The sequence below is a fragment of the Aethalodelphis obliquidens genome, unplaced genomic scaffold, assembly GCF_003676395.1.
Source record: "Aethalodelphis obliquidens isolate GAN/ISIS:26980383/991018 unplaced genomic scaffold, ASM367639v1 scaffold83, whole genome shotgun sequence".
Classification (NCBI taxonomy): domain Eukaryota; kingdom Metazoa; phylum Chordata; class Mammalia; order Artiodactyla; family Delphinidae; genus Aethalodelphis; species Aethalodelphis obliquidens.
In genome coordinates this window covers 2812801-2828129 of record NW_020838027.1, presented here as the reverse complement: position 1 = coordinate 2828129, position 15329 = coordinate 2812801, and the positions used below count along the sequence as shown (strand labels likewise).

The following is a 15329-nucleotide window of genomic DNA, read 5'->3' as shown; positions in this document are numbered from 1 at the left end:
TGAATTATGTCAAACATCTAAGGAAGAAATGGAATTTGACTCATCATACCAAACACAAAAATTAACCTGAAACGGATCATAGGCCTAAACATAAAAGCATAAACAAGAAAACTTCTAGAAGAACACATAGAATATGTTTTTGGCCTTGGGACAGGCAAAGAATTTTTGATAGGACACAAAAAGCATGAACTATAAAAGAAAGAAAGAAATTTTTCCTTCATCAAAATAAAAACCTCATCAAAAGACAATGTTAAGAAAAAAAAAGGTAAGCCACAGATTGGAGAAAATATTTGCAGTGCATACATCTGGCCAAGACTACTTTCCATAATAAGTAAAGAACTCTTACAACTCAAAAATAAGGCAAACAATTCACTAGAAACAGTGGGTGAGGAAGATAATGGCCAAATGGCCAAAAGCACATGAGAAGCTACTCGACAGCATTACGCAATAGGGAAATACTTACTAAAGCCATATTAATATACTCCTGATTGATAAAGTAAAAAAAAAAAAGGCTAAAAATACCAAGCGTTAGCAAGGATGCAAAACATCTGAACCTCTCACATACTGCTGGTCAGAATAAAAAATTGTACAACCACTTTGGAAAACAATCTGACAGTTTCTTATTAAGTTAAATATATATATATATATATATATATATTTAGTATATGACTTGGCAACTCCAATTCTAGATTTTTCCTTCTGATAAGACACATGTAACATAAAACATGAAACATATGAAAACATATGTCTACACAAAGACTTGTCCTTTAATGATCATAGCAGCTTTTTTCAAGATAACCAAAACCTGGAAACAACTAACATGTCCATTAATAGGTGAGTAGAAAAATTATGGTATACCCATACCATAGAAGACTACTCAGAAATAAAAAGGAACAAACTATTCATACCTATAAGAGAATAGATGAACCTCAAAAATATTATGCTGTGGGAAAAAAAAAGAAGACACAAAAGAGTATATACTGTATGATTGCCATTTACATGAAATTCTAGAACAGGCAAAACTAATCTGTCTTGACAGGAAGCAGATCAGTGGTTGACTGGGGATGAGGATGACGGCAACTGACTGCAAAGGGGCATGAGGTAGTAACCTCATTTTTTGCAGTGATGGAAATTTTGATTAGAAGGTGTATATATTTGTCAAAATTCATTGAACCGTGCACTCAAAGTGGGTACATATTATTACATGTGAGTTGTAACCCAATAACGTTTTTTTTAAATGAAACAAAAAAAGTTAAAAATATGAAAACACTTGGGCCCCATTCCAAGCGATTCCAACACAGCAGGACTAATACGGGGCCCAGAAATCTGCGTTTTAAACCAGCTCCATAGAGAATTATGCTGCAGGCTGTTTTGCTTATAGAAACGGTATTGGTTTCTATGAACACCCAACTCGTATTTAGACAACAAATCAACTAGGCAAGCAAAGAAAATTCAGAAGAAAAGTGTTTGAGTTTTTGTGGGCCCTCATCCCACCGCTCAACCTCCATTCCTCAGCTGGAATACCAGTCACTACCAAAGCATCCTCCTGGAAGCTGGCTCAGCTGTGGTTAAGCTCCCTTCACGCATTCTTTACAAAAGGAAGTCTGCTAGGAAAATGGATGGGAGGAAAGCACAGTAAAAACACAAGTGCAGAGAAACCAATATATTTATTTGCAGAGCACAGATCCTTTCCCATAATGTCATTCAAGTCTGGCACCAGACGGGCTTGGCTGGCCCAGCTCACGGGACACGTGGTACCAACAGATATGCCTACTCTGGGGGGGAACAGCAGGTCCATAGGGAGGCTGGTGGCCCACCTCGGTGGAAGATACAACAGTACAACAGATATGCTAAGGGTACTCATAGCCCAGAGGAAAGGGTCATTTTTTTGCCAGACTGGATTGAACGGAGGTGCTCTATTTCCATTCCGTAGTCTTTTCCTGCTGCCTGACATATCTCCCCTGTCTTCCTCTGTTCTACTTGTTGAAACACTTCGCATCCCTCAAGGCCCAGCTTGAATAACACCTCCGCCTTATCAGATCACCATAGTCAAACACAACTTCCCACTCCCCCCAACTCCTGCGGCACTTGGCTTGAAGAGCGCTTACAGAAATTTTGATTGGTATTTTAGATATTCATGTGCGTGCTGTATCTACTAGGCTGTAATCTTGATTATAGAAACTATAACTTATGGTCCATGCTAGGGCTAAACTACATAGTTCCTAGTACGTTACTTGGCACTTAGTGTGTGTTTTATGTACGTGTATTGTAGAAAGTAATGAATGATTCAGTCCATGCGGATTCCTATCTCTGAGCTTTTGCTTATGCTCTTCCCCCTTTCTAGAAAATCCTTCCCACTTCAAGTGTTATTCCCTCCAAGGAGCCTTCCCAAATCCCCAAGCTGTTGGGCTCCTATAGCGCTCTGGGCAATCTCTATCTTATCACTTACAACCACCACCTTCTATTGAAATTAAATATTACCTGTTTCTCCTACTTAATCAGAAGCGTCAAGAAGCCAAAGAGTCCGTCCTAGTCATCCTTATCTTACCACCACCTAGCACAGTGTTCGGTGTAGTATGCATTTCATAAATATTTTTCAAACAGAATGCTCTCTTAAGAAGTTTCTGGAAGCATTAGCCCTGTGACACAGAGGGCCCGGTTTATTTAGTCTGTGTTCCCATTAGAGTGGCCCAAACTGTCCTGAGGTCTCATTCCCAGACAAAATCCAGCGGAAACAGCCTTCCCACCCGAACTTTCTCCTTGGCTGGAGGGGTAGGACCGGATGTTCTCTGGGGTCCCTTACTGTCCTCTGATCCCCCCGATCCAGGGAAGCCCCCAGCAGAACAGACCGCCGAGCGTGTGGCCTCTCCTCACAAGGTCTTTAAGGTGGACCCTCGTCCTCTGGGATGACTGGACATAGGAAAAAGAACCCGTGACCTTTCAGACCACTTCTCTCTCCTTTCACCACCTTTCCTTTCTGCGCTTCCTCGTTCTCCCAGCCGCTCTCCTCCTCCTCTTTCCGCATCTGCTTCTGCTCTCCTACCGGTCCCACCGCACCCTCCCGGTGCCGCTGCTTCCGCCTGGCCGGCTTTCCCTTTCTCGCCAGTTGCCGCTCATCCATCCCGGGTCCCTTCGTTTATCCTGCTCCTCCGCCAGCCCTGCAGGAAGCCGAGACTCCTCACGAAGCGTAGAGGTGGGAGGTGGAGGGGAGGGGTGGGCCCTGGCGCCGCGGTCCCGCCCCTCGTGCGTGTGTGAATGTCTGTGTGGCGGTGACGCGGCGCCGGCGGAGAGCGAGGCGAGCGGATCGCCGGGGCTGCTCGGCTCCTGCGCGCCCTCGCGCTCCCCGCCGCCCGCCCAGGCGCAGGCAGGGCGCAGGCGGCGGCGGGCGGCATGGAGAGCTTGCTGGAGAACCCGGTGCGCGCCGTGCTCTACCTCAAGGAGCTCACGGCCATCGTGCAGAACCAGCAGAGCCTCATCCACACGCAGCGCCAGCGCATCGACGAGCTGGAGCGGCGGCTGGACGAGCTAAGCGCCGAGAACCGCAGCCTGTGGGAGCACCAGCAGCTGCTGCAAGCCGTGCCTCCGCCCGGGCTCGTCCCCCCGTCACCAGCCCCGCTGCCGGCCACCCCGGCCACCGCCGCCTCCGGGGCCCAGGAACAGCTCCGGGACCACGGACAGCTCCCGCCCACCGCGCCCGAGAAGCCCCCGCTTCAGCACCACGGACAGCTCCTGGCGCAGCCCCAGCCGGGCCCCAGCGGCAGGGCTCACGCATCCCAGCCGCCCCACCACCACCCGGCGGGGCCAGGGGCCGTCGCCGACAAGGAGAAGGAGCGTCCCCCGAGCTGTTGCGCCGCTGCTGGAACCCTCCTTCAGCACAAATCCCCCGCCGCCCTCGGCAAGGGCGTCCTGAGCAGGAGACCCGAGTGAGTGGGGAAGGCGGCACGGGGACCAACGTGCCGGGAGGAAGGGAAGCAAACGGGCGTGAGGAGGGGACAAGGGGGAAGTGGGGTGCACCCGAGACTGAAGGACTAGGGCCTTCAGTGTGCTTGCGGGGAGAAGTGTGTCAAGGAGGCTTGGGGGAAAGGAGGGAATGAGATCAGTGTCTGAGAGGGCTTGGGAGGTGTTGGAGCAAACGGGAGTATCCCAACCATCACTGGGGGCAAAGGAGGAAAGAAATGAGGGTTATTGGAAACTGGCAGATTTTAAAGGGGACAAGACTGGGGGGCAGATTAAACTGAAGGAAAGAGAACAGTTGAAGAATCTTTTCAAGTTAGGAAAAATCTGGATGGGAGTTTGGGTAGTAAAATTATTCGAATGGAGAGTGAGCTATGAAAAAGACAGAGGCTTGGCAAAGAGACGTGTTGAGAGCTTTGAAAAGGGCAGGGTCCAGGAACAGCAGACCTGGGGTCTGAGGGGATTCAGAAGGCAGAGCACAAGGCTGAGAGGCAGGATGATGTGAGAAGGCGGGGGGCTGGAGACAGAGGAAGAGGAAGGGTGGGAGAAAGCGTTTCCCAGAGGAACGAGGTGGCTGTTTAAGTGATGCAGTGGGAGTCCAAGCCAGCAGTGGCTCATTTGGACACGCTTACTCTGCTCTGACCTGAGTGGGCACCTTTCTTCTGAATGCCCACAGACCCAGAGGGGTGCAAGGTAACAACCCACCAGGCCCATAGAGGGTCCCTTTATAGTGTCCGGATTCAGCCTGGTTACAGCTTTTTCCTCTGACTCAAGGAGGATTTCTGTGCTGGGTGTTAGCAGTCGTGGAAAGGGGATAATGATGAGAGAGACAGTTGGCTTGCGGAGATGGTATTTGGGTGGAATTCCTGTTTAAATCTCTGTTGTGGCTGGTGACTGCAAACCTTGCTTCCCCTGGTTATTTGGTGATGACTGGAATCCCATGTTAGGTCCAGAGAGAAATATGCTCATTAGCCCCTGATGAGAAACTCTAGGACTTCAAGCTCTTTCTTTATGCCCAATGTCCATGAACTAGAGATATGGGGAGAAGAGATGAAAGAGGATTGGAATATTCTCTCTTCTGCATTGGGAAGGCTGTGACCAAGTCAGCTTCCTTTCTCTCATTAGACAGGTGATAGAAGAACACCTCACGGGAAATCAGAACCTAGTCAGCGCCTGCCCCTGACGATGGGGATGCTAAGGGAGTTGGGGGAGGGGGTGGGAAGGGTGGAGAGCCAAGAATCATCTTCAGCAGCCTTGGCGTGCTTTAGTCTAAGGCTACTTGTGAAGACTTGATGTAGACTCATTTTCTCCTCGCATCTACTGCAGAGTTAGACAAGTTGGGTCAGGACACAGGGTAGATTTGACCAGAACTTCGGGTCCTTAGGCAGAAGATCCAGGATGATCTCGTAGCATTTGATGCAAGTCCCAAGAAGATGTGGTTTTCCTTCCTACCTTCCTCAATGGCCCATTTGCCCTTCCTTCAGTTTAATGGTTTTCTTTCCTTATCTGGCAGAAAAAGCAGAAAGTCAGTTTTCCCTCAGTGCCCATGGCTCAGTAAGAGGCAAAAGGCAAAAAAAAAAAAAAAAAAAGGAAAAAGAATCCAAGATATTATGTGGCTTTTTCCCCAAATACGGGCAGCTATTCCATTCCATTTCCCGGGAGTAGCCACGGCTTCGTGGGAATTGTGCTTCTTCACCTGATTCCGCTCCTCACGCCCTTTGGTGTCTCCCTCCTCCTCCACCACGTCCCCACATTCTTTGCATCCCTTCAGGGGACTGTGTGGGCAAGACCGGTTGAGGAAAGATCATTTTTCTTGGATAAGGACTTTGCTGTGGCCCCCAAGGTGGCTTAAAGAGCCCAAACTCTCCTGCTCAGGTGCTCTTGCTGGGAATCCAGGGATTTTAGGAATCACCTGGATTCCTACCCATCCTCACATGTCAAAACTGGAGAGAAACCGTCATGTCCTCATCTTTCCTTCTCCCTTGTCCTGCTTTTGCTTCCCAAGGGAGCAGAACAAAAATAAGTAGTTAAGATGGTGGAAGAGAGTGGAAGTTTTGGAAATCTTTCACGCGGGAAGTTGTGCCAGGCACCAAGAGGTTAAACCCAGCAGTAACTCCTTCCTTTCTCCAGATCCTCCAGCTTTTCCCCCCTGCTCCCCAAGCCCGGACACCCAGAGACTTAGGGAGCTCAGACACGCATGCCTCCTCACTCTTCCTGCAGCTCCCTCCCCACTCGCATGGGAAATCATGAACATCAAGACGGACTGAATGCCCTTTGGACCACCCATTTCTTCCCACTGTTTTGCTTAACTTCAGTCCAAGTTTCCCCCCCAGAATCTCAGGAAGGAATCATCTTTGCTGACTAGGTGTTTAGCCCCACCCTGCTCTCCACCCACGACCCCAATTTTGCACGTCTTGTCCTCCTCTGCCCAGCCTCTCAGTGGTGTAGGGCTAGATGCAGGCAGCCGGCAGGGGCACCTCTCCATGGATCGGGTGACATGGGGAGAGGGAGAGCTGAGCCAGCAGCCCTCTCCCTGGGGCCTCTCCTGGGGATCTCCCTGATGAATCAGTTCTCTACTGGGCATGCTGACGTAGGAGGAAGAGCCAGCGGAGGGGGTCCCTGGGTCATAATTTTGCTGAAATCCGTTCTCATTTCTTACTTCCCCTTCTCTGGACTCATCAGGTTGAGAATGCAGCTCTGGTGAGGTTGCCGAGGGGTGGGTGGGGGTTACCAGGGGCCAGGCAGCGTGAGATGCCTCACCGCACGGCTTATCTCTTAGCCCCAGAACTCATCTTCCTCCCCAAATCCAGGAGAGGCAGGAGCCCTGGGGACCCTGGGGCTGGGAAATAATAGATTGTTTAGCTGTCATCAGATCTGCATTAACAGGCAACCTGGCCTCTCTCCCTCCTTCAGCTGAGGGAGCTACTGAAGGTGATGGCCTTGGACGTCGGGCCAAGGAAGCAACAACACGGGTGTGGGTGAGCTCAAAGGCATGACGGAAGAACAACACCCGAGGGGTTAAAATTCTTTCTCTGCTGCTTCCTGGCTCTCGCTAAACTCCAGCCCCCACTGCCTTTGCCTCTTAATGAGAGCAGCAATCTAGCTTCCTCCTCTTTATTTCTTCAATCAAGGCTCACAGCATCTACAGAATTGATTATCCCTTTCCTGGCTGGAGCCAGAGCCTCAGCTTGACCCGGCAAAATTCCCCTCCGCGTCGTGGAAGCACACGACCTGACCTGAAGCTCCTGGCTTCAGTGTGGCCACAACTTCTCTGTCTGAGCACATGTTGGTCCACCCACCCAGCTGTGCATTTAGAGCCAGTGGATCCCAGTGTCTGCCCAAGTCCCCAAGCCCACAGGCAGAGGATTACTGGAGGGTGGCAAAGATTCTTGCCTTATAATTCAAATTCAGCACCTACCCTGGGCTCCCTACCTCCAAGGCACCACGAAGTCCGAATAGCTCCCGTGTTCTCCTCTTCCTCCCTTGTCTTTCTTTACAGCCTTCCTCTTCCTCCCTACTTTCCCCCTTCTCCTTTTTCTTCCTTTGCTCTTACCCTCCTTCCCTTCCCTCAAATATGTTCCCTCTCCTGTATTTTCTTCCTTCCATCCTTTGCTTCCATTTAAGCTGCGTAGGGAAGTCTCCTCCTCTCTGCTCCCATCCTAAGCATAAACTGAATCTTGAGTCATCTTTTGAGCACCACGGTCTCATGCTACCTGGAGGCCGGGGCACGGCTGGAAGACCACTGGACGTGCTTTTTAGCCTGTTGTCTGAGATGCTGATTGGAGCCGGCATCTCTGCTCCTACTGAGTCAGGGTTGTCTGCCTGGAGGTGGCAGACAGCCAAGACTGGCCCCTCCTGGGAGCTATTAAGAGAGCATGACGGTCTGTCTGTCAGTCAACTCTACTGTATCAAGCGTCTGGTCCGTTCAAAATCCTGCACTCTGTGCTGCAAAAAGACAGGAAAGATGCCGACAGTCCTTGCTCAACACACTCGAGACACAGATCTAGAAACATCTAAATAAGTGGAAGCAGCCTGCAGGTGCCCAGAGCCATCCTCTATCAGAACAGAATGGGGTTAAGAGGGTGAGCGTACAAAGCATGTTCAGAGCCCAGAGAGAAGGTTTCCTTGGTTGGCGTCAAGGGCTTATGTCAAGAATAGCGAGAACCAAGGAGAGCTGGAAGGGGGACGGAGCCGGGAGGAGCCGATCCACAGAGATGTCTGTGCTACGCGTGCTCACCATCCCACCCTCTGACCTACAGCCCCTCCCCCCATCATCCCTCCCCCGACCAGGCTAAACCCATCCACGTGGGACAGAGATCTGGTGCCGGGGTCCTTTCTGCCTTGCGGCCAAAAGCCCTTCTTGCTGAGGAAGCAACGTTACTGCCTGGCTCCCTGGCCTGCCTGTCCTCCTTCTCTTTCCTGTCTCAGCGAGGAGAGAACTTCGGGCTGCTCACCTGGAAAAGGGGGCCGAATGAAGGCTCACTGAGAGGAGGGCGTGGGTGTCTTCTGCTCACTCAGCAGCTGGTACGGAGCAGGCACTGGTGACGATCTGCTGTCCCCTGCCTCTCCGAGGGCCTGGACCAGCGTTCTTCCCTCCCTCTCATCCAAAAAGAAACCAGTCACCCCAGCCTCAGGAAAACCTGATGGCCTCCCTGCTGCTCAGCAGCCCGTGTGCCTTACTCCCCAGCCACCTCCTTCCTAGCCGGAGCCCTTCCTGGGCCCACACAGGCAGCACCAGAGGCCCTTGCACAGGCATTTGGCGCGTCTTCCTCTTGGCCTGAAACCCAGTGGGAGGAGCAGCAGTTGGTCCTGCTGATTCAGCAAATATCTATGCGGCCTGAGTTTCAAAGATCACTTATGAAAAACGGCAGATGGGGGTCAGGTCTGGTGGGGGGAGAGTGAATGAAAGGGAGGGTGACATGAAAAAGTGGGGAGAGCCAGGACAAGCAGCTGGACCCTGGTCTGGAAAGAGGCCTGGATCTTGGATTGAAATCCCACGTAAGGGGTTTCTTGGTAAGAGGTCCTGGGGATGCTTTCATTGCATCTGGCAGATCCCCAAATGCAAGGCCATCTGGCAGGATCTCCGAGGCTTGGGCCACTGCAGCGCCTTCCTCCTCTGCTTCTAAAGCACAAAGCGCGGGTTCCCACACTGGCTGCTAAGGGTTTTGTTTTCACGCAGGAATGGAGTGGTCCTCTCCATTTCAGGCAATGAGGGCATTAAGCAGCAGAAAGGGGCAGGAGTAGAGCAAGGGAGAACTTAGGCTGTTCAGGCCAAGAGGAACTTAAGGAAACCACAGAATCACAGAATTTTCAAGATCTAGGTGGTTCAGAACATGGGCTTTGGAGGTAGGCATACCTGGGTATGAATCCTGCTCTACCACCTACCAGCTGGGACACCTTACATTCATGGTGTACCTTCTTTGAGCTGTGGGTTTTTCATTTATGATATGAAGAATAATATCTACTTTAAAGGGATGTTTTAAACTTTTTTTTTTTTTTTTTTTTACTGTTTCAGGCACAAAGTAAGTGCTCAATATATTGTAACATTTCTATGGATAAAGAAACCAGGGCCCAAGGCTCATCCAGAGTTAGACCATAGCTATCGAGGAGAACACAGGTTCAGCATTCCTTCAGGAATTCTTCCAGGCCACCTATCTAGAGTGACCTTTCCTCAACCACTCCCCTACCTCTGGACAGCGTGCACCCAAGCTATTCCAGATATGTGAACGGGCGCTTGCCTTCAAATGCAGCTAGGCAGGATCACCACCCCTTAGTGATCTATAACGAGGTCTCACAACTGTAGAGCTGGGAAATGCTTCCTTAAGCCCAACCTAAATTTCTTCGGTTGCATTTTCAGATTGTTTGCACTTCTCTTAAGGACACTGAAGGGATCTGAGTTACCACCCAACACCCCGTGGGGATGAGAATGACCTCATCCATTTTCTAAATGGGGAAACTACAGTCTCATCTAGTACGCAGACGTGACAAGGACAAAAGTGGAGAGTGGGGGACTGGAGTCTGAACCAGGAGATTGCCTCCCATTTGCTGGAATGAGAGCTAAATCCATGGCTCCAAATTCTTCCATCCCGGGAATGGAAAGGACAAGGTAGAACCGCACTTTGCAGGACTCCAAGGTCAGAAAGTGAGACAGAACAGCAGGGAGGGGCCGGGAAAAGGGGAGGCCTGACCCGACGTGGGGTTCTGGTGGAGGCTGGCGGGGAGGGTGGCTGGAGGAGGACTCTGATTTTCCTGGTCAAGCCCAGAGGGTAAAGGAGTTTCTTCTCGTAAGGGCTCTGTTAGATGAAATACCTTCTAGAAAACACAAAACAAACGGAAAAGAAAGGGTGGCAAGGTGGTCGTGGCTGTGTGTGTGTGTGTGTGTGTGTGTGTGTGTGTGCGCGTGCTGAGACACGGCGTGGGGCAAAGGCTGTCGTGCTGTTGCTGTTTGGAATATCCCATCTGGAGGGTTATGTAACTCTGTGATGTTAATGCCTGGGCTGTGCTGAGCGCTCCCTTTCCTTGCCAGCTGGGGCCCGGGCTCTGTGGACAGGGGGCCTGCAGGCCTGTCCAAGTCCAGAGATGTGCCCCCCTGCCCCACACCCTCACGCTGTACGGTGGCAGGTCATTTCCTCCGGGCCACAGCTGCAGGGGCTGGAGGGCCTTAGGAGCTGGACCAGGGTCCCCCAGCCCCTCTGGGGAGTCAGGGGAATGTCAGAGCTGGAAAGGTCCTGTTAGGTCATTTGGACCGAACTTCTCATTTGGCAAACGAGAAAACTATGGCCCAAGACAGAAGTGACTAGTGCTTCCAAACTGGTTAGTGGCCGAACTAGGTATAGAACTCAGCTTCTCTAAACTCTTCATCCAGTACTCTCGTCAATATAGTGGGGGAACAAGAGGACCAGTCAGGACTGCTCCGTGGGTGTGCATGGCCAAACTTACCGTGAGTTATGGGGGCTGCAGGCATTCCACGGGGGTCTCGCCGCCTTCCAGAACATCTCGCCTATGCCAGCAATTCTACACGTAGAGATTCCTTTGGGTACTTCAAGGTTATCCCCCTTGTTAAAATGCAAATTCTCCTAGGACAGGAGAAAAACCAACACATTTATTAGATTTATTAGACATTATTAGACTATTAGACTGTTGCACTTCAGCATGAGAGAGTTCATCTGAGCAGTTTCTGAAGGGCGGGTTTGATAAGGGAGGAGGATGCCTGGCGGCCAGGGCAGCAGGCTTATAAGGCATTGAAGGGCTCATGGGGGACGCTGTTGACAGTCTAAACGGTCTTCACCTCCACTGTATTTTGCAGAGAATTAGCACTGCCTTGCCTGGGCCTGGTAAGCAAAGGGCAGGGACCCAGGGCACTCACTCCCACACTGGCTTGTCTTGAAAAAGTAATTATCTGGGCTGGAGAAGGAATACTTCCCCAAGGAGCTTCATGTGTAAAAGTCATAACGCAGGAATTTAAGGAGCATCCTGGTGCTTGGTAAGCACTTTTGATCCTTTCTAGGCTCTTAAAATAATTTTTTTTTTTTTTTTTTTGTGGTACGCGGGCCTCTCACTGTTGTGGCCTCTCCCGCTGAGGAACACAGGCTCCGGACGCGCAGGCTCAGCGGCCATGGCTCACGGGCCCAGCCGCTCCGCGGCATGTGGGATCTTCCTGGACCGGGGCACGAACCCGTGTCCCCTGCATCGGCAGGCGGACTCTCAACCACTGCGCCACCAGGGAAGCCCTTAAAATAATTTTTTGGGTGGCAACATTTCACACAGCTCTATTGGGGTTTGTCATGGTGGGGATGGACAGCATGGGGGACGGAGGCCAACTCAACACCCAGTAGGTGTGTGATGAGTAATGCTGGGAGGAATAAACTCTCAGTGCGTAGGGCACAGGCAGGCCCATCCACGCTTGAGTGGAGGGAGGGGGTATGGAGTCAGGGCCGAAGAAGGTCTCAGCTGGAGGGAGTCCCACCAGGGGGTGGGCTGTGCTCTGGCCCACGAGCACAGTTTCTGCAGCGGAGCACCTGGGAAATGCTGGATCAGAGGCTTAGCTCTTAAGGCCATCTGGGGAGTGAGGGGGACCTGGGTGCCCATTGCAGCTAACAGATCCCACCTCACTTCTACCGGTGAGCATGCAGAGCCCTCCTCCCGCTCTGCCCCCAGCCTCTGCCCAGTCCAGTCTTTACCCTGGGGAGCTGCATTAAGAATGAAGCATGAGGGACCTCCCCGTTGGTCCAGTGGTTAAGACTCTGCACTTCCACTGCAGGAGGCGCAGGTTCGATCCCTGGCTGGGGAACGAAGATGCCGCCACGGCCAAACAAAAGAATGAAGCATGAGAAAGCCCTTGGAGTGTTTCACCTCAGACACCCACACACATGGCCTGTCAGCAGGTTGAACCAGAAATGGAAAATGGACCTATGAGGATGGGAGGGAGAGGAAGCCGGAATCACGGCCATGTCTCCAGGTAGAAAGAGACAAAGGAGAGCTGGATTCTGGGGTCCCACTCTGGCCTGGGAGAAGCAACAGGAAGCAGCATCAGGCTCCAGGCCTCTCCTCTTTCTCTGCCAGGCAGTGGCGTCAGCTCTGGTCAGGGAGACGTTAGGACCCTGCCGGGAGGCGACTACATGTGAGTCCGGCGTGGCTGCGTTTGTGGGACTGAGGGGGTGCGTCTGAGTGTGGGTGAGCGTTTTCCTGACTTGGGCTGGGGGAAAGGGGTGAGGATCCCACCACACAGCACAGGCCTTCTCCCTGTCTCCCCACCCCCGGGGCTCGTCTCCCTGTCAGGACTCCGGGTTCCTTCTCCTTTTCTCTGCGTGCTTGTTTCTCTCTTCTGGCCAGCCAGTTCCTCCCGTCTGTAAAGTGGGGCGAGTCTACAGTGCCTCCATGCCCCGTTTTCTACCCCTCACTCTGCCTCGAGCGTGAAGGAGACCTGGCCTCTGGAGGCTGTGAGCTCCTGGGAAAAAGGCTGCCCGGACGGTGGGCGGCGTAGGGGCGAGACATCTGGGGGTCTGGTGACGCATTTTGTTTGGAAGGTCAGGTACCAGCAGCAGCAAGATGCATGCCTAGCTGCAGCGTGATCTTCCCTGCACCCGACTTGGCCTAGCTGTGGCCAGGGACTGGCGCCCATGACCTCTCTGGGCTGGACAAGTCAGGTCAAACCAGCTGTCCCCCCTGCCTCCAGTCAGGAATGCACTCCCTATCCCAGCAGAGAGGCAAGGGAATTCCACCATTTCTTCTGTGATAAATGATTCCAAACGACCACAATTTTCATTCAACACATCAATCCAACACAATGATTATTTAAAACAGCAACAGCAACAGAACTCTGCAGAGCAGTTGGGAATCTCTTGCCTGTGTCTAGTTTCAGCGTTTCCAGTGCACAGTCTGGTCTTTACAAACGGAGATGCCCTGGTGCTTCCAAACCGGCTGGTTGAGCATCTTGGACATTCCTGGAGCTACTCAACTCATAGGAGCCCGTGGGTGAGGGCCAAAGGGAATTCCACAGGCAGGTGAAGGCACCGTGCTGCACAGCACTGGATCGGGGTGGGGAGGGAGCCCAGAAGCCAGACTGAGGCCAGAAGCCAGGACTCCCGAGTTCCGATTGCTGTGCCCACGCTCACAGACCCCAAGTGTGAGCTTGCAGCAAACCGCTCCCCCGTCCCTGGACCTTGGTGTCCCCTCTGCCCAAAGGGGACAATCAGTCTTTGCCCACCTTTGGGCCCCTCTCTGCCTGAGTCTGTGGCAAAGCAGGGCTGTTCAGAGGCTGCTGCAGCAGAAAGCACTTACCTTAGATGGGCAAAGTGACTTCCAAATGGTAAGAGCCTTAGGAAGGGAGCTCAGAATCCACTCTCCATTTCGAGAAAACAAAGGAGACAGACCCTGGGGCCGGGTGTAGGGCGGCCAGGCCCCGCAGGTCGGGGAGGGCGGGGTGAATTCTGCGGGGGCTTCCCGCTCCAGCCCCCCAGGAATTTCCACGGGGCCCCCTCTGGACACTGGCGCGTCAACAGCTGGAGGGGAGCGCAAAGGATGCAGCCCCCTCCTCCCCCCGACTCGCCGGGAGCCTGGGGAAGCCCTTCCGCGGGCGGCGCATCCCATGGGCTCCGCGGGGGCGGACCCAACGAGCCGGGCTCGCGGCTGCGTGGGCGGCCTGGCGAGCGGCGGGCGGGCGGCGCGGGATCTACCCGCCCACGCGCCCCTCGGCGCTTCCCAGCGGGGGCGGCAGAGTGAGACCCACCCCCGCGCCCGGAAGCCGCGCGCCCGGCGCCCATCCCGGCGTGGCGGCTGCTGAGTCACGCGCCCGGGAAGCGCGGCTGCTGCCCCCCCATCCCCCACTGCGCGCCCGGGCCCCGTGGGAGTGGGGAGGGGCGCGTCTCGCGGGTCCGCTGCTCCCCTCCCCCCACCCCCGCGGCCCTCCCCCCTAGCCTGGCGAGCCGCCCGCCCACGTCGTCTGGGAGCATCCCAGCCGCGCGCCTCCCGGGGGAGGAGCTTCCGGGCTGCGACCCCGCCCCACACCCGACAGGCCGGGCCGCTGCCCGAGGGTGCGGGCGCTGCGGGCGGGACGGGCGCTCCTGTCCCGGCCTCCGTGGATGGCTGGGGGGAGGGCCATCGCCTTGCTGGGGGAAGCCGCGGGGGCGGCTAAGAGGTTCGGGATCAGGGTGGTGTCACGGAGGTCCAGTTCTACCGAGCGTCCACCTCCCTAGCCTTCCTTGTACCCGAGTCACCTTGGCCAGAGAATCCCAGCTCCGTCTTAGCCTACCATATCTATATTTGTATTTTGTACAAGTACAAATCTTCGAGTTCTGGCCCAGCCTGTGATAACCATAGTAGCTCAGAAGGTGACCTGGGGTTTGAACCCAGACTCGGTCATGTACTAACTGTGATCCTCAGCAATGACAGCCTTGGCTTCCTTGTCTGTAAACCGGGGGTAGGATTAGTGATAACCTCCCAGGACCGCTGTGAAAATTCAGTTGATGCCAATAAAGCACCGAGCAACCCAGGCGCAGTGGGAACTCGAAGGACAGCAGTTATTTGGGGACCCCTCTGGCAGGAACTGGGCCAGAAAGTGATTTTTGAAGGTGGAGGCTTCCCGAGGGCTCTGAACAGGGCTCCTCCTTCCCTCCCTGACAGCCTCTCAAATATTTGAAGACAGTCATTCCCCCTCCCTGGCCTCCTGGACCGCTCCCTCCAGCCGCCTCCTTTTCTTTCTCCTTTTCTTTCCGGTGAGCACACTGACGCCTACACTTTCTGCTCCGCGTGGGTCTGGGGGTGTCTCTGCCCACCTGGTCACTGGCTTCTAGCTACCAGAACACAGCAGCTGGAGACAGCCCTGTGGCCCAGGAGGTGTGGCCCAGCCAGCGTGGGGGCAAGGAGAGTCCCTCCCC

General features: G+C 53.5%; 1 protein-coding gene and 1 long non-coding RNA gene across 2 annotated transcripts in view; one reads left to right on the top strand and one right to left on the bottom strand.

The window, feature by feature from the left end:
- Positions 1-3015: 3015 nt before the first annotated feature.
- The window catches only part of IQSEC3 (IQ motif and Sec7 domain ArfGEF 3), a 94115-nt gene continuing 81801 nt past the window's right edge, over positions 3016-15329 (top strand). Inside the window, exon 1 of the mRNA XM_027093319.1 lies at positions 3016-3923. Within this exon, the coding sequence (XP_026949120.1) occupies positions 3391-3923 (533 nt within the window). The 5' untranslated portion in view covers positions 3016-3390. The remainder of the gene's footprint in view (positions 3924-15329) is intronic.
- Positions 3842-14230, bottom strand: LOC113612969 (uncharacterized). The gene is made up of 3 exons (XR_003430041.1): positions 13735-14230; positions 10894-11030; positions 3842-5460 (listed from the first exon to the last, which is right to left on the bottom strand). It is a non-coding gene; the product is annotated as an uncharacterized LOC113612969 (long non-coding RNA).